Source organism: Thalassophryne amazonica, chromosome 8 (genome assembly GCF_902500255.1).
Source record: "Thalassophryne amazonica chromosome 8, fThaAma1.1, whole genome shotgun sequence".
In the NCBI taxonomy this organism is placed as follows: domain Eukaryota; kingdom Metazoa; phylum Chordata; class Actinopteri; order Batrachoidiformes; family Batrachoididae; genus Thalassophryne; species Thalassophryne amazonica.
In genome coordinates this window covers 40,168,933-40,192,578 of record NC_047110.1, presented here as the reverse complement: position 1 = coordinate 40,192,578, position 23,646 = coordinate 40,168,933, and the positions used below count along the sequence as shown (strand labels likewise).

The following is a 23,646-nucleotide window of genomic DNA, read 5'->3' as shown; positions in this document are numbered from 1 at the left end:
AGGTTTTTTGTTGTTGCTGCTGGAATTAGAAGATTTCAGAAGCTTTCATGTTCTTTCACTCAAAATGCCACATTAAGAAATTTCCAACAGTGAAGTTGGTAAGGTTAAACCTTACTTGTATGAAGCACCTTGAGGCAACTTTGTTGTGATCTGGCGCTATATTAATGAAAATAAATTGAAGTTGAAATGTATTTATTGTGTTTTTGTAGTGCAATTGGTTTAGACAGTTTAGTTAAGTGTCATGTTGCCGTTACCATGAGTGAGAAGTGTACTACGTCTGTCTTCCCCCCACCATCTGATTCTGCATGTCTAAAATTAGAAGCACCTGCTTGCAGAAGAATTCAGAGTAGACAAAAAGCTCTCTGTGCATGCAACTTCAATCATGGAGAAACTGGGGAGAGCTGACATTTGCCGTTTGGTATGTTTATGTATTTTAGGTCAAGGATGAACGCCACTAAAATGCAACTAATATTTAATATAATAAGACTAATATTTTTGGAGAAGCTATGGATATGAGCTGACATTGCTAACTACATTCTGAACTCTCACGCCATTCTTGCAAGGGGTGTTAAGTTGCCCTTATATTGAAAGCTTGAGTGCATGCGTGCATGATTTTATTTAGTAAGTTCAATGTATGTACATGATATAATTGTAAATGCATTAAAAATAGATAGATGACATAAGAAAGAAGTAATAATAAAATAAAATAATAACACTGATAATAAAAATGTGTATATGATAAACAATTTATAAATACATTAAGACAGTAAATTAACATTAAAAAAATTACATAATTAACAAGAAATAAATGGGTTGAGGTCCTCTTCTAAAAAATGTTGAGGTCTTAGGTCTAACATTCTAAAAGCTTTCTGTATTCACACATCATCCCATCTCATTACACAAGCTTTGCTTAATGTATTACCACCCTTGAAAAATGTCAGCTACCTATTTTATCAATACTACCCAATCTAGAGCCTGTGGATTCCCACCAGTAGCATGCTAGTGTGTGTGTGTGTATGTGTGTGTGTGTGGAGGGGTCTGAAATTTTCATCTTAGGTGCATGTCCACTGTGAGTGACATAATCTAAAAAAGAAAAATAAATCACAATGTATGATTTTTTAAAATAATTTATTTGTATGTTACTGCTACAAATACGTATTTGAACACCTGTGAAAATCAATGTTAATATTTGGTACAGTAGCCTTTGTTTGCAATTACAGAGGTCAAAAGTTTCTTCACCAGGTTTTCACACACTGCAGCAGGGATGTTGCTCCACTCCTCCATACAGATCTTCTCCAAATCTTTCAAGTTTGGAGTTTCAGCTCCCTCCAAAGATTTTCTATTGAGTTCAGGTCTGGAGACTGGCCAGGCCACTCCAGGACCTTGAAATGCTTCTTACGGAGACTCTCCTTAGTTGCCCTGGCTGTGTGTTTGGGGTCATTGTCATGCTGGAAAACCCAGCCAGGACCCATCTTCAATGCCCTTACTGAGGGAAGGAGGTCGTTTGCCAAAATCTCACAATACATGACCCCATCCATCCTCCCTTCAATACGGTGCAGTCGTCCTGTTCCCTTTGCAGAAGAGCACCCCCATAGTATGATGTTTCCACCCCCATGCTTCACGGTTGGGATGGTTTTCTTGGGGTTGTTCTCATCCTCTAAACATGGTAAGTGCAGTTGATTCCAAAAAGCTCTATTCTGGTCTCATCTGACCACATGACCTTCTCCCATGCCTCCTCTGGATCATCCAGATGGTCACTGGTGAACTTCACACGGTCTGGACATGTGCTGGCTTGAGCAGGTGGACCTTGCTGCCCTGCAGGATTTTAAACCATGACAGCATCATGTGTTAATAATGTAATCTTTGTGACTGTGGTCCCAGCTCTCTTCTGGTCAATGACCAGGTCCTCCTGTGTAATTCTGAGCTTTCTCAGAATCATCCTTACCCCACAAAGTGAGATCTTGCATGGAATCCCAGACCGAGGGAGATTGACAGTCATCTTGTGTTTCTTCCACTTTCTAATAAATAATCATAACAGCTGTTGTCTTCTACCAAGCTGCTTGCTTACTGTCCTGTAGTCCATCCTAGCCTTGTGCACGTCTACAGTTTTGTCCCTGGTGTCCTTAGCTCTTTGGTCTTGGCTATGATGGACAGGTTGGAATGTGATTGACTGAGTGTGTGAACAGGTGTCTTTTATACAGGTAACAAGTTCAAACAGGTGCAATTAATACAGGTAAAGTGTGCAGAATAAGAGGGCTTCTTAAAGAAAAATTAACAGGTCTGTGTGAGCCAGAATTCTTGCTGGTTGGTCGGTGTTCAAATACTTGTTTGCAGCAGTAACATACAAATAAATTTTAGATAGATTTTTTTTTTTTTCTAGAGCATGTCTCTCACAGTGGACATAGACCTAAGATGAAATTTTAGACTCCTCCATGATTTGTAAGTGGGAGAACTTGCAAAATCGCAGGGTGTTCAAATACTTATTTTCCTCACTGTATATTATATATATGTATATATATATATATATATACACACAAACATACATATATACATACACACACACGCACACATAAATACATACATACATTAGGGCTGGGCAAGTTAACGCATTATAATTGTGTTAACGCATTAATTAATTAATGCCGACAATTACTTTATCACGCATTAACACTTTTTTTTTTTTAAATTACCATTATTTTGAAAGTCCATTGCTCACTGACTCTGAACAGACATACAGACAGGGGTAGGATGTTGATCACGACTGGTTTGGGATTGTTGTCATCACGTCTTAACCAATGAGAGCATTTGGGGTGGGCCTAACACTGCTGCAGTGCTCACATGAACTGAAGCAGAAAAAAAACTGGCAGGGACAAAAAGAATGGGGAATGGTATGGAACTCTTACATGAACGTTTTTATTTTGAATCTCTTCCAGACAGGGGAGCTGATAGAACCAAAGTTATTTGTAACCACTGCAAGTTGAATTTTCTTAAGACCGGAGTACTTTGAGACTGAAGGATCACTTAAATGCAATACACACTGTTGATGCCAGCAAATCACCCACTCAAATAAAAAGTGGAGGGAGACTTCAGCAGACTATGTTGAATGTAGCATGTGGGAGAAGGATAGAGAAACAAAAGCAACACAAGTTAACAAATGCAGGCCACACTGCCCCTGTGAAAATGTGCACAATTACACACACACAAAAAAAAAAAGTGATTTGCAGTGGCACCTATGGGCCCTGAGTCAACTGCCAAAATTGTCACATTTTTGGAGAGTCCATACCCGATACACTAACAATAACGAAAATCAATTTGGTTCACTCAGGGCGCATGGAAATATGCACATTCTAAAACCTAAATTTTGTGATTTTGACATTTTGGCTCATTTTGACCCCAAATTTCCAGGACCCTCTAAAAAAAAAAAGCAGACCCTATCAAGGATAAAAAACACGATTTTTGTTCCTTTCTAACATATATCTACCCATAAGAAATATGGGACAAATCCGAAGTGGTCATGAATCACCCTCTAATAGAAACCTGCCTGATTCTTATAAAAATTTGCTTTTAAATGTCTTAAAACAAACAAAGATTGTTGAGCAGAAATCATTAAGAATGGAATGTCAAAACATCCAAACTATACAGTTCTCAACCTCTTCCACAGTGTAACATGCTGATAACATTCCAAAAATGTGACAAAATGTTGTTTACTCAGTCTGTGCCCAAGGACAAGACTGATATGACAAAAAGAACCTCACAACCTGGAGAAGACACAAAAGCCATGGGAGGTGGAAATCAGTTTGTTCACACAGATATGTGAAATATTGTACAAGAAAATGAAGGCAATATATGAGGGACAACTGAGAAGTTTTGAGCCTGACCTAGAAAAAGTGGGGTGTGGTTGTCTATGTTTGCATTCTCAGAAACAAACATTTCTCAAGAATGTATGAAGTTTTGACTCAGTGGATACAATGTTGACAAATGCTGGTTTCTCAGAATGATAAAGATGGAGAACCACACCCTACTTTTTCTCGGTCAAACTCAAAACTTCTCAATCACCCCTTGTATGTCTGCATACATTGCATGATTTATTTGTAAAGATTCTGAAATGCATGAACCTGTGTATGCAGTTGCACCCCCTTTCTCTGAAATGGCAGGGCATTAAATTTCTTTTCCTTTCCACTCCACCATAAAGCTGTATGAAAGTTTCAACATGCAAAGTTGCTCCAATCTCAGGCACACTCTATCAGAGTTGTCTGGGTGTCTCAGTGGCTTCCGTCACTAGTCTCGTCCTCGCACGGTAACTCCATCCTGTTTATATTCCTGCATAATTAATGTAAATGATGTCCAAGACATATTTACTGATGTTCATGTATCCATACCATGAGTTGTCTGAAGAAAACTGCACTGTAAAAAAGGAGTGTCTAAAAACACTAAATCTGAGGAAAATTCTTACTGCATGGACATAATTTCACTGGACAAAATATTTGAATGAAGATTCGTAAATCTAGAAATAAGCATGTTCAACACTTAAAATAAGAAATTAACTCCTGAAACAAGATAAATGATCTAACACGTGGTAAGAACCAAACCAATTACAGTGTGGATTCCAAAACTGCTGATTTGTATAAACAATAATTCTAATATTTAATTCGTCCAGTGGAAGTATTTTATGTGAAATGGCTGCAACTTCTAAATGGTTTGTGTGATATTTTTGTGAATACCTTTTAATTAAAGCTGAAAGTCTACACAACAAGCGCTTGATTGCTTAATTTCAACTCAATTGGTGTGGCATACAGAATCAAATTTTCAAAAATGGTCACCGTCCAAATACTTATGGACCCGACTATCTGTACATGCTGCTACTTGCTTGCTCTGTTTATTGTTAAATGTTGCAATGTGCTACTGCAGAAAACGCACAGCATGTCTATCCTCAATTTTTCTAATTTGTTGGGTTGGAATTAAAAAAAATGTGAAAATCAGCAATGAACACAGATTGAAATGTGTTAAGTTGCATTTAACGAATCATCACAGAAACAAACACGGCAGTGAAATTAAAAACCACCATCAGTCTTACAGTTTCAGCTGCAGCACTGTCTTGGTCGTGCATGCAAATTAACTTAGTCGAACCGTCTGCGCCATATAAACAAACCTTTATGAAATGATCAGTGGAATCAAAAGTATTATTCCAGTTTTTGGATGAATAACTTAAATCATGCTGGAGCTGCTGCAGATGCTAATAAATGACAGGAAATGTAACGCAAGATCACATTTACAGTGCTTTGGATGGGACAACAGAAGGCTGGCATTACTTTATTGTATTACACATTTTAAAGCTATACCATAATTCTCTAAGGCCTAAATCTGTGTTTTGTATGTTAGTCACTCCAGCAAAAAACTGAAAGGTCACACACTGTTAAGTGTCTGTCACACTGGATTGAGGAAATGCATAAGTAAGTCCTTTTCTCATTCATTACATGTGTTCTTTGTCAGGTGATGCCTGGTGAGTCTGTCGGAAAAGTTTGTGCATTCTAAAAACTTCACACAGAGGTTTCCCGGTGGCTGCACGTTTGTTTGGCATTTTGTCCTGTGCATGCTTTTACTTCTACAGTACTCATGCATTCATATCCTGTAGTCTGATTCTTCAGAGCGGGCTTCTGACCGGCCAAAGCTCGAGCAGGTGTGAATTCAGCATGAGGGAGAGAGGACAGATCCTGATGCAGCAACACACAGTGTGGCTGTTCATTTAGCAAAGGTTAGACTTAACCAGAGATGGGACAAAATCACCATCAAGTCACTTTCAAGTCATGAATCAGCAAGTCCCAAGTCAAGTCTCAAGTCATAATGACCACCAACTGTTTGCAAGCTGACTTGAGCCTCGAGTTGGGACTTGCTGATTCATGACTTGAGAAGGACTTGACAGTGATTTTGTCCCACCTCTTTACTTAACTGAAGAAAAAGACAGTGCAGCTGTGTGCAATATAATCTGGATATTAGACCACACCTGGTGGATTCTCTTGGTGAGAAGAAGGTTGTTTGCTGTCCTTGCTGTTACAGCCACACTGGAACACACTGAGGAAGTTTGACATCATGATCTCCAAGCTAACCGAATTCTAGCCACATTTGCATTCAAACCTCTGTGAATTCTGCTCAGATCCAGCTCCCCCCAGTGCACATTTATGTCTTAAAACCAGGAGGATCATTCTGCTGAATGCGGCTCTTTGTGTTGACAGTGGAAATGAGGCGTCATCCGTCCATCAGAACCCAAAATACACCAGAGACCGACAGATTAAGTGACATGATTTAATTCTGTTTCTAATCAGTTTACTCAATCCCTCAATGCATAACATCTTTAGATTTTACATTTCTTTTCAAGCAATGTGCAAAATTACCTGTAGATTCCCTGAAAGAATTTTCTAAGATAAATTGTAACTATGTTTTCTCAGCAATTATAAATCCCATCGCTCGCAATGGAGGCAATGACATCATGCTAATATTAGCCCATTAGCACTGCGTTATGTGACATTAGCAAGTTCACATGCTAATGTTAACCGATTAGCATTTCATTACCAACCCAAAAGAGTTAACATCAGCATGTACGTACTTATGTTAGCAAGTATGTATTTTTAAGCAGATTATAAATTTTGTTGCTCACAATGGATTCAATAATGGCGGTAGTGTTAAGCTAATAAGGTGGTACGGTGGCTGGGGCGGCACACTGCCTTGCCTCACAGCAAGAAGGTTGTGGGATCGATTCCCGCCCTTTCTGTGTGGAGTTTGCATGTTCTCCTAGTGTCTACAATCCAGTTTCTTCCCACAATCAAAAACATGCTTATTTAGGGTCTGCTCAAGGCAGCGTCTCGACATCTGGAGTTCGTCCCCGGGTGCTGGACTATGGCTGCCCACTGCCCCTAGTGGTTGGTTTGTGTCTAACTGTAACTACGATGGGTTAAATGCAGAGGAAAAATTTCACTGTATGTATGTATATATGTACTATGACAAAAAAGGCTCTATTCTATACTCTATTCTGTAATATAAGGAAACATTGCTGCAAAACAATGACAACATTTACCAATTATGATCTGCAATTGGATTAAATTTAGGACCTTCGAACCACTTTCTCAGTATTTTCCTCAACAACTGCTCAAAGGAAAGACTAATTATAGCCAAATTTCTTGGTTCTGATCCAAGTCACATTTCATAAATACTGTGTCCCTAGTAAAACAGTTAGCAATTGTTATTTGGGATATTTTATATATTCAATTAATTTGTCTGTGTTTTAAGTATTTTTATTTTCAGGAATGAAATGCTGGATTCGAGTGAATTCATCCATGGGGACAGCACTTATCCAACATAAATGTATTTCAGAGAATAAATATCAAGGGGGGAAAAAGCTTCCTTTAAATATATTTGAGAAAGTAGAGATAATGAATGAAGATGAGATTTTGACCGCAGAGAGAGTAACAAGTGCTTCATGTTTGTGTTCTTACAACAGTACATGTCATCTCCCAGACGACCTGATCCTGTTTGACTAATGAAATTAGACGTGAACTTTATTTAACCTCTCATCAATTTAAATGAGCACAAACGTGCACGGCAGCTGATGAACCTGACATTCAATCCACCTGCAGCTGCAATTAAAAAAAATCATCAAACAAAAGAACTGTTTACAAAAGAACCACTGATGAAGCAAATCAAAGACAGCGAACGACACTGAGACGGCACGAGAGCCCATTAGACTACTGCTCGTAAAGAGGATGGATCATCTCAAGATGGCACAGTCCCACAGCGGAAGAAGGGCCAAGCCTAATTAAGATGAGAGGAAGTGAGTGAAGAGCCACTGTAATGAGCCATGACACGAGTGGGCTCCATAAGTGAGGGGAGGAAGGACAGTCTGTCATTTCCCTGATCTTGTCAAATCATTTTTAAATAGCAGCTGTGTGGAAAAAAGATCTCTCTGAATAAACACGTCCTTCCCAACAGGTGTGAGTGTGTTGACATGTGTGAGGTGAGATTGGTCAGTTATTAAGTTGCTCTAACCAGGAAACATTCCATTACACGCAAGCTGTGCTGCAGTACAACACTAAGGTAGTATCTCACTGGGCTGCGGCTGCTGGCAACAAATTGCAAACAGCATACGCGAGGGAGTTTCCAAAATATCCCAAAACATTCACCGTGGTTCTCAATTTCCTTGTGTGAGTCACAGGGTCTCGCTGTCATGTTGCTGGAATTTTGATCATCTTGAAAAATTTGCACGACATTTTTTCTCTCAAAACAGTCACTGAGTCGTATCAAGCATCTCAAACCCGTCTCCAACCCTTCACAATTTTAGTTTCTGTGACTTAGAAACGTGTGCAAAGTGTGAGACAACTTTGCGAGGGGTTGGTGACCTATGAAACTAAATTGTGACTGATTGGAGACAAAAATGAGAATCTGACATTCTGCGTGCGAGACAGGCGCAAACTACCCTAGGACCCTTGGGAGCGTGACAAAATTGCGAATACAGTGTGATTCCAAGTGAAAAATGTCACCAATTCGTGATTCTTTCTCAAATTTGTGTCTCCAACTACTCACCAAGAGTCACAGCCCAGTGAGATATTACCCTAACCCTACGGTCAGATTCGCTACAAATGAGGGTGACAACACTGTATTTAACGATAGATTATAAAACACAGGGAAACACAACACTGTCTCTGTGCTTGACTGCTTAAAAGAAAAAGTTTGATTGATTTGTTTCAGCCCAACTTTCGTCTTTCTTCCAGGAACACCACAGTGAGCACTGGTGTTCCTGTATTGCTAGTTAGCATGCTAACACCTCCACAAGATGTCTTGTGAATCACATCAAATGTATTATCTGGTTACAAAAACAGCATTTTTAGATTAAGAGCTATTTCTTTCTTTCTAACCTTTAGAAAATATAACAAAAAAGTCAAGCATATTAAATTTATGCAGAAATACAGCTGTTTCAGTGCGTATTCTGTAGGGGGGCCGGAAAAAAAAAAAAATCGATTCACGTCCGAATCGCGATTCTTATTAATTATGATTCTGAATCGATCCAAAATGTCTAAGAATCGATTTTTAAAAAGCATTTTTTTAAACATTTTCTTACTTACTCGCTGCGTGCACTGTTTGTCAGGCAACAGCTTTCGTACTACAGCGTCTCCGCGAGGGGAGGGTCCGGTGTGCTTCAGACATTCGTGAGCTGTAGCTTAGCATGGCGGATGAAGAGCTAATTCAGCCAGCACCATCTTTGCTGAAGGCAAATGTTTGAGCGCATTTTGGATTTTATTATTTGCTGCGTAAGAAGGAGCTTGACATGACTTATGCAGTGTGCAAAATCTGCAAAATGAAAGTCAAATACTTCGGAAACACTTCAACTCCGCAAGCCCACATGCTACGCTATGAGCCGGAGCTAAAAGGAGCTGAGCAGCGGTATCTGCCGACGACTGACCAGCGCTTCGTTAAACTGCCAGCCAACTCTGAACGAGCAAAGCAGATAAGTAAATTTACATCTAGAATCACTTGATTAACTTTGTAAAGCTGCATTTTCTTAAACATAAACATTTTTTTAAGTAATATAACTATTTCTCAGAGCGCTTTGAATTGAAAATCGATTCTGAATCGAATCGTCACCCCAACAATCGGAATCGAATTGCATCGTGAGTTGTTGTACGATTCACATCCCTAGTATTCTGCCACATTTTCATTACTTCGTCTGAGTGAGCAAACAATGTACATACCTTCACTTGGGTTGGCAGTCGCCGTGAATTGGGTTAGCCCTGTCAAGCTGGCAAGAAAGTGACCACTTGTTTCTTGTCACTGCAAAACACCATGTCTGAATGAAAATGAGTGGCAGCTCGTCGCTCTGCTTCTGTCGTTTATAGCTAATCTGATCGCACAGTTAGACAGTGGTCAAGCTGAAGGTAAAAACGCACTGAGCTGAACCCAGCATTTTATTTGTGATCCCACTTCAATTAGGAGAATTCATCTGTAGTGTGCAGCAGAGCGACATGAGATCTTTTTTTGTCATCTCATCCATGCCTATGTGTTGGTTTATTGGTTACCAACGACCTTTTGAACAGTGTTCATCACATTCCATGGAGGCCAAAGGTACGGGCAAAGGAGAACCCAGTAAATACGGTGATTTTTAATACACAGCCTACGTCACAATCACGAGTGAGAGACAATAAACAACTGGTTTGGACGTCGTCAGGGTTATCAAGGTCCATGTCAGTTGCTATGGAACCAGGACACAAGGATGAGAAATGGGCTACTAGAACAACTAACATGTTCTAACATCAATAGAAGGAAGCTACTATCAAAACTGGAGATCCAGAGGTTAGAGAAGCACAGTACTGAGCAGTGTGAAACCAAGGAGCTCTCTACTCTAAGTGGCAGGAACTGGGAGAGACTAGTCAGGATTGAGGGAAAGATGAATGCAGCTACTCAACTGAAGAGATACACCAGAGAAATAGAGGCCAAGAAAAAAAATAGCCTGTTGTCCCATGACCCATCCAGGGTGTACTCCCAGCTGAAAGGGGAAAACGGTAACACAAGAACAGACCCACCCAGACTGAGCAATATTGGAAGAACATCTGGGAGAGAGAGGCATCACACAACGCCAATGCCAAGTGGCTGGTAGACCTAAGAACACCACAACCACCTTCCAGAACAAGAACCAGTCAACATTATGATGGAGCTTTGTTGGATCATAAGTACGTACATAGGATAGACTTGGCTTAACTACATTTTTTTTTAATTCTACAGAACAATTTAGCTGTAGTCAAAAAGTTTCTAAGTGGAACATGCCATATCAAAGGAGCAATGAATGCCAGATGTTTAACTGAAAGGCTTGTTCATCAAAACACACAAAATTAAAATTTGAAGGGCTGTTGTTTCAAACATGTTAGAGACAGACCTCATATTTGGAATTTCTTCATAAGTTTTAAATTCATAAATAAATGCAAATACTTTTTCCAGTGGAATAAAGGGTCACATGGGAATTTTTTTTTTTCTCATATTTCAACACACAACTGCACCAAAAGAGAGACAGAGGTTCAACAACAGCAATTTAACAGGATCCTAGCAATGTACATTGTACATGATGAATACAGAGTCACAGATACACACACATTATACAATTTGCTCTATACAACCCACTTTTAAATACAGATTAAGGTATCACAATGTGTAAGGGTTGGAGGCAAGCTTTACCATCAGTTGGTGACTTACTGTAACATGTATTAACATCTGACTGTGCTGTTAGATTGCTTGTTTGTGCTAATTATATGCAGGTCTGTTCTTTCTTTCCTGGCATGTTTGCAATTGCACTGTAGTAAATTATGTGTTTGTTGGCATCCACACTACTGCAATGAAAACAGTGCCCAGACTTGTTAGTCTCTGCAGGACTCACCATTGTGGGACATGCCCACTGCCAGGCACTTCTGGAAGCGGCAGTATTGGCACTTGTTGCGGTTTTTCTTTTGGATCTTACAGCGTCGCTCACACTTGTCGTACTCAAGCTTTAGACGGATAGTTCTCCGGAAAAATCCCTGGATGAATGAGAAAACAAGAAGGTGAAATAAGAGCTGTTCATACCCCTGAAGGAAAAGTTCAGTATTTCAAGAAATGTAGAGTATGCCGGTGCTGTACCTAGGGAGAGAGTGGTGCATATAAATAAAATATGAGCAATCTTTTAAAATAAGACATATGTTCTTGTCACATAATGTTACCCCTCAATGTTTTAAGCTTTATTCTTATAATAGTCGTTCAAATTTCAAAAACATTTTTATTTTTGCAATAGTAATTGTAATATTACACTGCATTTTTAAGGCAGTTTTTCTGGCCTAACACAAAATTAAATTTGATGAAGTGAGTGAGTGCTGACGTAATATAAGATTCCTTCATGTATTAATTCACTTTAAGAAGAATGCTGAAGTAAGAAGAATTCTTTACTTAATGCTCTTTCAGAAATTGGTACCACTGTCTTTCTTTCTTCCTTCCTTTTCTTTTGATGTTAGCAAATGCCAACATTTTGCTTTCTTAGATTTGTGACGTGAGAATGCTATCTTCTAGCATTTATGGCAGAATATAAACAGAGACCGGTGGGTAGTAATAAACTGAACAATGCCTGCCAATAAACTGGAAGAGAGATTTAGGGTTTTTTTTTTTTTCATTTTTTAATTTTTGGTAACTGTAATATTCCTTTCCACTGTGGATTAAAGGCAGTTCAATGACTGAATACTTTAATACATGGCCATCTTGTGACAGTCACAATGTTGGTAACAATAAAGAGGAGCAGGGTAAGAGTTCATCAAGCTAACGTGTTTCAACCCTTTTCGCAGATACTGTTCTGTTTGCTCATATGACTTTTGAGATTAAAATAACATCATAGTGACCAGTCTGTACTAATGATAAGCAGATTGCTGGTATTACAATGTGTAGCTACTGCAACACAGACAATCCACAATACTTCCTCAAACAATGGAACAATGGCGCTGTGCCATTATTCCATTGATTGTGGAGAACATTGGGAAATATAAACGCATGTCACTGTTATTCTTCATTCATATAAGGACTTCTAGTTGAACTGTTTCTTTTTGAAAGCACATTAGCCAAATTTCTGCTCTTGCTTTGGTCCATTTTTGACAGTGTGACCTCCACGTCGGTCCTTTGGGTATAATTCTGTTGAAAAATTACAACAGCTATGGTGTCCCCATGGCTCTGTTATCCTGGCAGCCCACCTGGATCAAGATCAATAACCTATTTTGTACCATCTCTGATGGATACTTCAGCATACTGAAATCAGACCATATTTGACTCCCGTTTACAGGGACATGCTGAGTACAAAAGAAAACCTTTGTGAAAGTTGTCTTGAAGAACAACAAACAGTCACGATGTCCAGATGAGCCAGAAACAGAAACTGTTGATCAATAGCGTATGAAGAAAGAATACATTTGATATGTCGTTAGTTATTCCCATACGAGTGATATGTGACAACATGAAACCTTCCAATTCAGACCACTTGCACCATCTTTACAAGTTGAAAAATCTGATTTTAATGACGTCAAGATGGACCAATCGGCACCCCTGAGGTTGGCCAAGGGCAGAAATGTACATGGGAATTGTCCAATAACCAAGTTAGTCATTATTATTGCAAAGAGTAATATCACCCTGTCATCAAGTGTGCCAAAACAGACAACCACCAACACAATGAAAGAAACAAATGCAAACAGGATTATAGAGGTATTCCAACAAAATGTATCAGAAGTTAAGTACTTGTGATTAAATCATCCATGAGCTCATAATCCTCAATCTTTATCCACACCAACATGCATTTCAGGTCCAATGGGCTTCATGCCAACAGACAGCCACACGGGCCCAGCCCCCGTTACTGCTCAATGAGCAAAATGTAAATCATCTTACCTCGACTACTTTTCTCATTTCACTTCACAACAACAAATTCACTGTCAGTTAAAGAATTCATTCTTTACATAAATGACTGTAGAGATTTGACAAATCGATGTCATCATTAACAGTCCACTTGGTCAGTGGTTCCCAAACCGTTTCTGCAGGGCCCACTTTTTGTAGATAAGAATCAAAACAAAATAAATCAAGTGACAAATTCCCTTTAAAGCATAAAAATTAAGACTGATATGTTTCACATGATGTTATTTTTTATTTTTATTTTAACATTTATTTATCACACAAAGACCAAGTGAGTAAGTGTGCTTGTTTCCAGTGCTTAAGGTTCCCAGTTCAAAACCCACCCCTGCCCTTTCTCTATGTAATATGAAGTTGTGTCAGGAAGGACATCTGGCGTAAAACTTGTGCCAAATCAAAATGCAGAGCCACATCTGATCTACTGTGGTGACCCCCAGTTAAACTGAATGGTCTTGCATGCTGAAGAGGCACAGTGGATAAGTGGTTAGCATTGATGCATCACAACAAGAAGGTTGTGGGGTCACTTCCTACACTATATATACACACATATATGCACTGCTGGGTATTTTCCTCTGTGCACAGTTAAAGTCATTAGCTGCTAGCCGCTAACCCTTTAGCTGTGTTGTTTCGACGAAAGCTGGCTACTTGTTTAGCTGTGTCGCTAATCCCATTCACTACGTGGTAGTGTGTGTATCCGAACCAGTATAGTGTACTGTGTTGGGCTTGCTGTTAGTGTTTTCCACTCCTTGAAGTACTTTTGTCTGCGCTGCCACAATTTTGCTAAGTTCAACAGCTCTGCTAGCAGCTAGTGTTGTCGTCGTTGCTGTAAGTGACTTAGCACTTGGGCTGTGAGTATTTCGGCTGTGTGCATCGTGTTATTACTGTGGCTATGAGTGCTTCATGCTCAGTGCCTTGTATTTGCTTTTACATTGTGAGTGCTTCACGCTCCGTGCCTTGTATTAGCTTTTACGCTGTGAGTGCTTCATGCTCTGTGCCTTGTGTTAAGTCTGTGGCTGAGAGTGATTCATGCTCCGTGCCTCGTGTTCAGTCTGTGGTTGTGAGCGCTTCACGCTCCGTGCCTCGTGTCAAGTCTACGGCTGGGAGTGCTTCAATCTCCATGCCTCGTGTCAAGTCTACAGCTGTGAGTGCTTCACGCTCCGTGCCTCCTGTTACGGCTGTGACTGTGAGGGCTTCACGCTCCGTGCCTCATGTCAAGTCTACGGCTGTGAGTACTTCACGCTCCGTGCCTCGTGTTACGGCTGTGACTGTGAGCGCTTCACGCTCCGTGCCTCGTGTCAAGTCTACAGCTGTGAGTGCTTCACGCTCCGTGCCTCGTGTTACGGATGTGACTGTGAGCAATTCATGCTCCGTGCCTCGTGTTCAGTCTGTGGCTGTGAGCGCTTCACGTTCCGTGCCTCATGTCAAGTCTACGGCTGTGAGTGCTTCAATCTCTGTGCCTCGTGTCAAGTCTACAGCTGTGAGTGCTTCACGATCCGTGCCTTGTGTTACGGCTGCGACTGTGAGCGAGTCACGCTCTGTGCCTTGTGTTAGCATTACGCTTCGAGTGATTCACGCTCTGTGCCTTGTTATGACTGTGGTTGTGCGCGATTCACGCTCGGTGCCTTGTATTAGCATTACGCTGCGAGTGGTTTACGCTCTGTGCCTTGTGTTACTATTTATACTGCGTGTGATTCACGCTTTGTCTTTCTAACTGTAACTGTCAGGCCTTGCATTAGCCATCTGCATGCAGTTCACAATGTTGTCAGGGCCTTTGTTGCATGGCTGTAGTACCTGTTTCCCTCCTTTGAGACCAGATGATGGACATATGTTTTGCCCCTCGTGTCTTGGGATCGGACACCTCTCAGCCACAGACTTGACACTAGTGGTACCTTTGGGACTTCCATTCTTGCGTCCCCTACAGATATGGATCAACAACCTAGGCCTTAACCCAAAGATGCATCAGCACAGGCTTGTATGACTCTCCAACCAGTGCCTTCTGCACCTCAGACCCTGGGGAAACGTGGACTTCATCTGCAAGGGTGTCCCTCTAGGCTCTGTCCCTTCTTGTCCAGAGGTGGTTGTTACAGATGCATCACTCAAAGGTTGGGGGGGCCGTGTGGAATCACAGGATGGTGAGGGGTGTCTGGAGTCCTCAGGAGAGACTTCAACACATAAACATGCTGGAGCTTCATGCTGTGCGACTGGCTCTCAAGCATTTCCTCCCGGCCCTGAGAGGAAGACATGTTCTTGTCCGGCCGGACAACACATCTACAGTCCACCACATAAACCATCAGGGCACCAGGTCCAATCACTCATTGGCAGAAGCTCGGAAGCTTCTCCTATGGGCACTGCCTCACCTTTAAAGTGTCACAGCAGTTCAGTTGCCCAGCATACAGAACAGTGCTGCAGATTTACTCTCCAAACAGAAACCATCACCAGGAGAGTGGAGACTGAACCCGATTGTGGTCCAGATCATCTGGCAGAAGTATGGAGTAGCGGAAGTGGACCTCTTCGATTCAATCACCTCGACACATTGCCCACGGTGGTACTCCCTCTCGGAACCAGACAGCCCGCTGGGGCAGGATGCATTGGCTCACCCATGGCCGGACTGCCTCCTTTATGCCTTCCCTTCTCTCCCACTGCTAATGCTGACACTGCACAGGATAGACCAGAGCAGCCACAGGGTGCTGCTGGTTGCTCCGTTCTGGCTGGGGAGGATTTGGTTTCCCATGATTTACAAACTCCTCGAGGGGGAACCTTGGGCTCTCCCGGAGAGGAAGGATTTGTTGTCACAGCTACAGCGGAGGATTTGGCACCCTCACCCAGAACACCCTCAACTGTATGTGTGGCCGTTGAAGGGCCGGACGTCTTGTTAAGTTCTTGTGACCAGGCTGTTGTTCAGACTATCCTTAACTCACGTGCTGCTTCTACCAGGGCTTTGTATGACAACAGATGGAAGCTGTTTGCGCGGTGGTGTGAGAACCACAAGTTAGACCTGGAGCGTTGCCCTGTGCCTATTCTACTCAAATTTTTACAAGAACTGCTGGAGAAAGGACTTTCTGTCGCTACCTTGAAGGTTTATGTTGCTGCAATCTCTGCCCGGCACGTCTACGTTGATGGCCGATCAGTGGGTTCACATTTCTTAGTGTGTCATTTTTTTTTTTGGAAAGGTACCCTACGTTTGCGGCCTCCAAGGGTTGCACGTGTATCTTCATGGGACCTTCCACTAGTCCTGGAGGGTTTAAGCTTATCCCCCTTTGAACCAGTTGAAAGTGCTGATCTTAAATGGGTGTCAGTGAAGACTGACTTTCTACTTGCACTATCTTCGGCTAAGCGGGTGGGAGAGCTCCATGCCCCATCAGTCGCTGAGGACTGTTTGCGATGGAATTCTGATGGATCTGGGGTTACGCTGTGGTCTAATCCGTCCGTCTTACCCAAGAGAATTTCAACCTTTCATGTTAACCAGCCAGTTTCCTTGGCTGTGTATTCCACGCATTCTGTTCCAGGATTATCTGCCTCAGGTTCCTTGTGTCCTGTCTGAATGTTGAAGCGGTACATTAGTGCGACTGCTGGGATCTGGAAAACGGATGCCCTGTTTGTGTGTTAAGGTGATCACAAAAAAGGCTGTGCTGTCTCAAAGCAGCGACTTTCACATTGGGTCGTGGATGCCATTTTACAATTATACAAGTCCAGAGGTCTTCAGCCTCCTAAGGTTACATGCCATTCCACCAGAGGGGTGTCCACCTCCTGGGCTGCACTGAGAGGTGTCCCTTTGAGTGATATTTGTGCTGCTCCTACGTGGACTTCGTCCTGTACCTTCGCCCGCTATTATAGACTGAATGTGGCCACTCCTCCTGCTGTGACTTTTGCGGTGTTGTCTGCTTCCACTCCCCACTGCTGATGCAAGGTGAGTGTGACTCTTCGTGACCTTGTTGGTATTAAGTTATCCAGGTGCTACAGCACTGCCCTCTGGCGGTCAGGAGGAATGAAATAGAATGAGAGTTACAAATGTAACTACGGTTCTATGAATTCCGGATGACTGCCAGAGTTGTTTGTCACTCAGAGTCTTGCGAGTTCATTCCGAAAAGAAGCCAGCGCTGGGTGCGTCTGGCATATAAAGACAACCAGTGACGTCACCCAGGTCACATCCAATGGCATGACTTTGTTGGTATATATTCTCGACCTCTCTGTGCTTGCGCACATGTAGTTATCCAGGTGCTAAAGCACCGCCCTCTGGCGGTCATCCGGAATTCATAGAACCGTAGTTACATTCATAACTCTCGTTCTACCTGAGCACATGTGACAGAGACGTGAAAGGGTTTGGAGGCGCCATCAAGAACATTATGCTGCCTGCAACGTCATTCAGCATGACTGGTTTGTTGGTGGGTCAGTGACTGTCAGAGGAAGCATAACCCTGAAAGGACAAACAGACCTCTACAGGTCAGACTGTTATTACATGGGGTTGAAATCCTTGGACCCACTGTCATACCCTATGCTAGTGCAGTGGGTCACTCTTTGCTTTCATTTTCATGATGTCTGTGAATTCAGCCCTCTGTAGGTTGATAATTTTTGTTTCCATCAAATAATATGGCATTTCATTCACACACACACACACACACACACACACACACACACACACACACACACACACACACACACACACACACACACACACACACACACACACACACACACACACACACACACACACACACACATAAAGAAGGAGCTTAAGAAAACAGAGAAGTACCCAGGGCAAGAAAACAGAGAAGTACCCAGGGCTGAAGAAGCAACAGGAGCAGATGCGGAAGGTAAAGTCCAAAGTGGTCCAGGTGGGAAAAGGAGTACTAGCAGCTGTAACTCCCAAATTGGAAGAGTGGCTCCAGCCGATACCAGGCACAACATCAGAAGTCTCTGTCCAGAAGAGTGCAGTCCTAAGAATATTTAAGATACTGGACAAAACCCTCAAGCCCTCCCAGGCATCTGGTAGAGGACCTGACCTAGAGGAACATGCATACCACCCCCCCCCCAACCCCCCCCCCCGCTTGGGTGGAGGGTGAGGGAGATTTTTTTTTAATAACATTTTATAATGATTTGATATTATAAATACACAGGAATAATCAAACATTACCAAAACTCTGTTGCTCAAAACAATGGCACATTAACTGGGTTTTGAAAAAGGTTGTTATTCCCAGATATATTAATGATCACACATTAAACTGAATGATTTGACTGAGTTGATACTCTGTAAGTGACAACATATCACAAGCTCTAAAATGCTTACTGACTACTTTAAGGCTTTTTCACTAAAGGTGGACATAGACAAAATATTTTTACTGTTCCTGTTTACAGTGCAGTTCGTGTCAGAATCATAATGCAAAGTCCACGTTTAACTTGACCACAATCAGACCAAGCCATTCAGACTGACTGCACTGCTCAGGGTCGGTGCACAGGTTTAGATCAACTCATTTGATTGCAAATATATAATAATAATAATAATATTGTGCTATAGGAATGCTAAAATAATTTTATACTGCAAAGCTACCAGCATAGAAATATTATGACATTAATCCATTTGCTTTCTCTCTGTCTTTGAGCAGCACAGTGTGCACCGTGCAGCTCTGAGGTGGACCAAGGGTGACAATTTTGCTTGCACAGCTGCTTGTGCACCCATTAGCCAACATATTTGTACCATTTAGCAGGAAACTTTCAACATTTCATTTGTGTTGCATCATAACTCATCTCACTGATTCATGCACTTTTTCGTGACTCCCTCCTATAAGCAGCTGTATAAATTTCCATTGATTTCCATTGTGATTTTATGACTACGACATTAAAATAATCTGTTAAAATAACCTTTGATTTTTGTTGTTGCTTTATGCTGACAAATTATACCTTATTTGTGGTCTTTCTGCCGCCTGATACAGTTTTTTTTCCTCTCTGTCCGAGGTGCGGCTCCATCCAGAAGTGGGAGTGGTTGTCTTCTTCTGTAATGGTCATGAAATAGACGGGTTCTGTAGATCCCCCCCAAGCCAGCCTCCCATCCTGGACACCAGCATGGACTCTCAAAATTTCCTGTATATTTGTATTGTCAATTGTGTCGTTAGCATGGCCCAAGCAGAGGGTCACCCCTTTGAGTCTGGTCTGCTTGAGGTTTCTTCCTCCAATCATCAGAGGGAGTTTTTCCTTACTACTGTCTCCTGTGTGCTTGCTCTAGCTGTTGGTAAGGTTAGACCTTACTTGTGTGAAACACTTTGAGGCAACTTTGACATCTCTCGTGTTGGAGCCATGATTCATGTCAGTCCACTTGGTGCAACAGCTCTCCAAGGTGTGTTCACTCCTTTTTAGATGCAGACTAACGAGCAGATCTGATATGATGCAGGTGTTAGTTTTGGGGATGAAAATTTACAGGGTGATTCCATAATTTTTTCCTCAGAATTGAGTGATTCCATATTTTTTTCCTCTGCTTGGTCTAAAAAAGTAACCGTTACTGACTGCCACAATCTTTTTTTCTTGATTTCTTATCGTGTTTCTTAAAGCCAGAAAGTTGCCATTTGAAATGACTTTAGTTTTGTGTCATGTCTGTGATCTGCTTTTTTTCTACAAAATTAAACAACTGAATGAACATCCTCCGAGGCCGGTGATTCCATAATTTTTGCCAGGGGTTGTATACATACATACATACATACACACACACACACACACACACACACACACACACACACACACACACACAATAAATTGAATCTGATTTTGTGGACAAACGTTCTTTCTTCAGTGAAAATCTGTTGCTTCAATACCACACAAACACCTGCTGTACAAATTTACAGAACTACACACACACACACACTTACTTCAGCAAACAGCTGCTTTGTGAGTGATTTTTTTAACATCTTGTTGTCATTCATACACCCACTGGTTGATGTGCTGCTGTTAAAGAGAACATAGCAACAATGGTGGTCAAACCTGCTTCTGTGACTGATCTATTAATTGTCAGCATGTGTCAAGCAACCTGCATTTACAACCCCCTTATCAAAGTGTCTGATTCCTGCAGGGACTTTGGCCTCAACACAGGTCTTAACTGGAAAGGCACATGGAGAATGTATACTCTGAATAACACTTGAAGTGCCCAGACAAGCAAACACAAATTTGTGTTGCAAATTTGTGCAAATTTTTTAAAGTAAAAAGTAAAAAAAAAAAAAAAAAAAAAAAAAAAAATTGGGTTGGGGGGGTCCCCTGTGTGCCTGCACTGTTGTGACACATCAGGGCCCCCGACGGTGGTACAAGACTGCTGAGTTTGTGGGTGAGCTGAGATGGTACTACTCTGGGTCCTACTGCACTACAATATGTATCGAAAAATTATACATGCAGAATTTAATTTTTAAAAAGATCTGTGTATTATGTCTTGAGACATTCATAACAATGTGCAAAAAATCTTGCAATGTTCATTCTGCCCCTGTAATCAGATCTTCTCAAAACGAGAAAAGGTTTCCTTCTTGGCCCAAACCTCCCACTGTTGTGGATAATCCTGCCAACAGTCAAATATACAGATGAACTGCACTGACAACATGCTTGGCGATAAAGTAACGTCACTGGTTTTGAGCCGAAGGATTAGGAGCTGCAAAACAGTGAAAGACTTTAAATTTTCTCTATCACACTATGTGATACAGACGGTCTTACAGACCGAGCCCGTCTTTGGAAATCAAGTTGCCATGACTCAGTGGGGAACCGTGCCAAATGTATTACAGGCTCAGGTAAACAATTAACCTTACAGTCGGCCTTTGTAAAAGACTTAGCGAGGGAACCGTTGCATGTGTTTTCACCCACTGGGACCCTCTCCACACCACCAGATACTTTAAATGACATTGTTGCCTGGCTCACCTTGTGCAATAACATTATTTAGTCAGTCAGCCCACGTCAGTACCCCTTCAAATATTGAAGCATGTGAAATATTTTAAGGCATCTACTTTAAACTTTAATCACATATCCACACTGTTGACCATTAAACATGGAATACTCACGTGCACACAAGGCAAAAACACTATGAAACATGGATGTGACCCGTGACCAAAAAAGTTTCCCATGTGAGCTGTGATTTTCACCACACTATTATGTGACTGGGCAAAGAAAGCAGAACTCCATCACAGCCACAAAGAGCAGACTAACATACACGTGTACTTTAAGACATGGTATCTTCTGTGGTGCCTCTTGAAAAACAGCCTTGGGTTGTTCTTCAATGTGACTTGTAAACATTTAACTGAACGAATACTGTATAACTAAGTGTGAAGGTCAAACCTGAGTGTCTGATGCTTTTCTAACTTGTCAGAAATACAAGCTGCACCACCTTCACAGTTCTGAGACGTACATGCATAAAATACGATAGATTATAGTCAGGAAGGGGCTTGTGACTTTTATCCTTTCTGTGTTTGTGTCTGACTTACTATGTGAATGTGATTATTGATGAAAATAGTCAGAGTAAATGCAGTTATTACAGAGTGACAAAAGCAGCCCAAGCAAAGATCCGGCAGGTGTACGAAGGAGACCAGGAATAGAATAGCCACATTTTCAATTTCAGAAAGATGCCCTTGGATACCTTTTAGCAAAAACCAACATGCACGTTACTTGGCAGCAGTTCAGGATTTTCTGACAGCACTGTCACGTTATACTGCATGTTCGGCAATTTCAAAACAAAACAGGGGAAATGTTACACTTTGGTGTAAAACAGTTTACCCCTGGTTACCCCCCCCGAACTGCGTTACTAAACAGCATCTTAACCCTCTAGGGACCATGGGCGCATTGACACATCTGTGTAGTTTTCATCATAGTTCTATTAATAGATCAGCGAAGGAATGTCACAGAAACTTCATTCAATACTTTGTGAAAAAATTCCCATCTATAAAATGAATCTCTCCTCAAGATGATCTTTGATTCAGAGCCAGTTCTAGAGGCCAGAGAATGTCACATGGGCTGTCTCTTTTCTCTGCCTGCTGTGAGAGGCTCCATTCACCTGCACGGTCATTTCATATTTTCATCTTTACAGCTGAATTATACGAGGGCTGTCAATAAAGTATAGGTCCTTTTTATTTTTTTCAAAAACTCCGTGTTGATAACCATTTGTAAAATCCAGGCGGCTTTTGATGGCTTTCAGTGGAGTGAGTATATGAGAAATTGTTTAACAGCTGGACATGTTCCAACTTGTCCTTAAGGCTTCCAACGGAGGTGTTTTTCCTGTGGCGGAGCATCGCGGCGGCTGCAAGCCGACGCTGCAATCCGCCCGCACGTCTTTCATTAAAAAAAAAAAATCTCCTTTAACAGTGGAATATTTGGATAAAATGCTGAAACCGACTTCTTCTGAAACTTCTCTGTTCTCTCACGACGTCCTGGATCAACAGAGCCTGAAATGTGGAGGTTTTCAGCTTGAAACAGGCTGACAACGGTGCCTGAGAGCGCTGCGCGAAGTCTCGCACCGTGGGAAGTCCTTAAAGCGACAGTATCACCTCAAAATCTCTCATCAGCCGTTAAAATTTTCACTGAAAACCACCTTAATTTTTCGAACCGTGTCCACTTCGATGTGTCTAACAGGTTTAGAAAAAATTTTGATCAAACAAAGCTCCAGTCTCTCAGCAACTTCTCAGACAAAGGAATTCCGACGAGGGGCTGGACGACTCCTCCCACAAGGAGTGCTCACAGGCGAATGACGTCACCGACAAGCATGGAAAAACTCACGCATGCGCACGAGGGTTCAAGCATGTCTGACGTAAAAACATATGAATGAAATCCATATAGTTTTTGAAAAAAATAAAAAGGACCTATACTTTATTGACAGACCTCGTATCTGTTACACAGTGTATCTTACACAAATATATGTCTCACATACCAAAAGCTGATTGTTCTGAACATTTTAATGTGCAACAGATGGACATTATACTAAAAAAAGCCACTTTAAAGTATGGTAAAATCAAGAAAATGTCCGTAGACCCTAGAGGGTTAGTGTGAATATAGCGGTAAATGTCAATCAGGAGAAGCTGAAAACGCAATTCTGCAAAATTCAGATGTTAAGTTTGTTTTTTATACCCACTTGTTTAATACTGTTTAAAACGGCATCAAACATTTTCAAACACAACACAGATATCAATGAAAAATAGAGTAAAAGCTACATTGAGAATGTGAATGACAAATACAGAACTATTCATGGATGACATTTAG

At 41.4% G+C, this 23,646-nt stretch overlaps 1 protein-coding gene across 3 annotated transcripts in view; it reads right to left on the bottom strand.

The window, feature by feature from the left end:
• The window catches only part of pparab (peroxisome proliferator-activated receptor alpha b), a 119,297-nt gene that overhangs the window by 36,255 nt on the left and 59,396 nt on the right, over window positions 1-23,646 (bottom strand). For all 3 annotated transcript variants that reach the window (XM_034176034.1, XM_034176036.1, XM_034176037.1), the window contains one exon: window positions 11,411-11,549. In XM_034176034.1, the coding sequence (XP_034031925.1) occupies window positions 11,411-11,549 (139 nt within the window). The remainder of the gene's footprint in view (window positions 1-11,410; window positions 11,550-23,646) is intronic.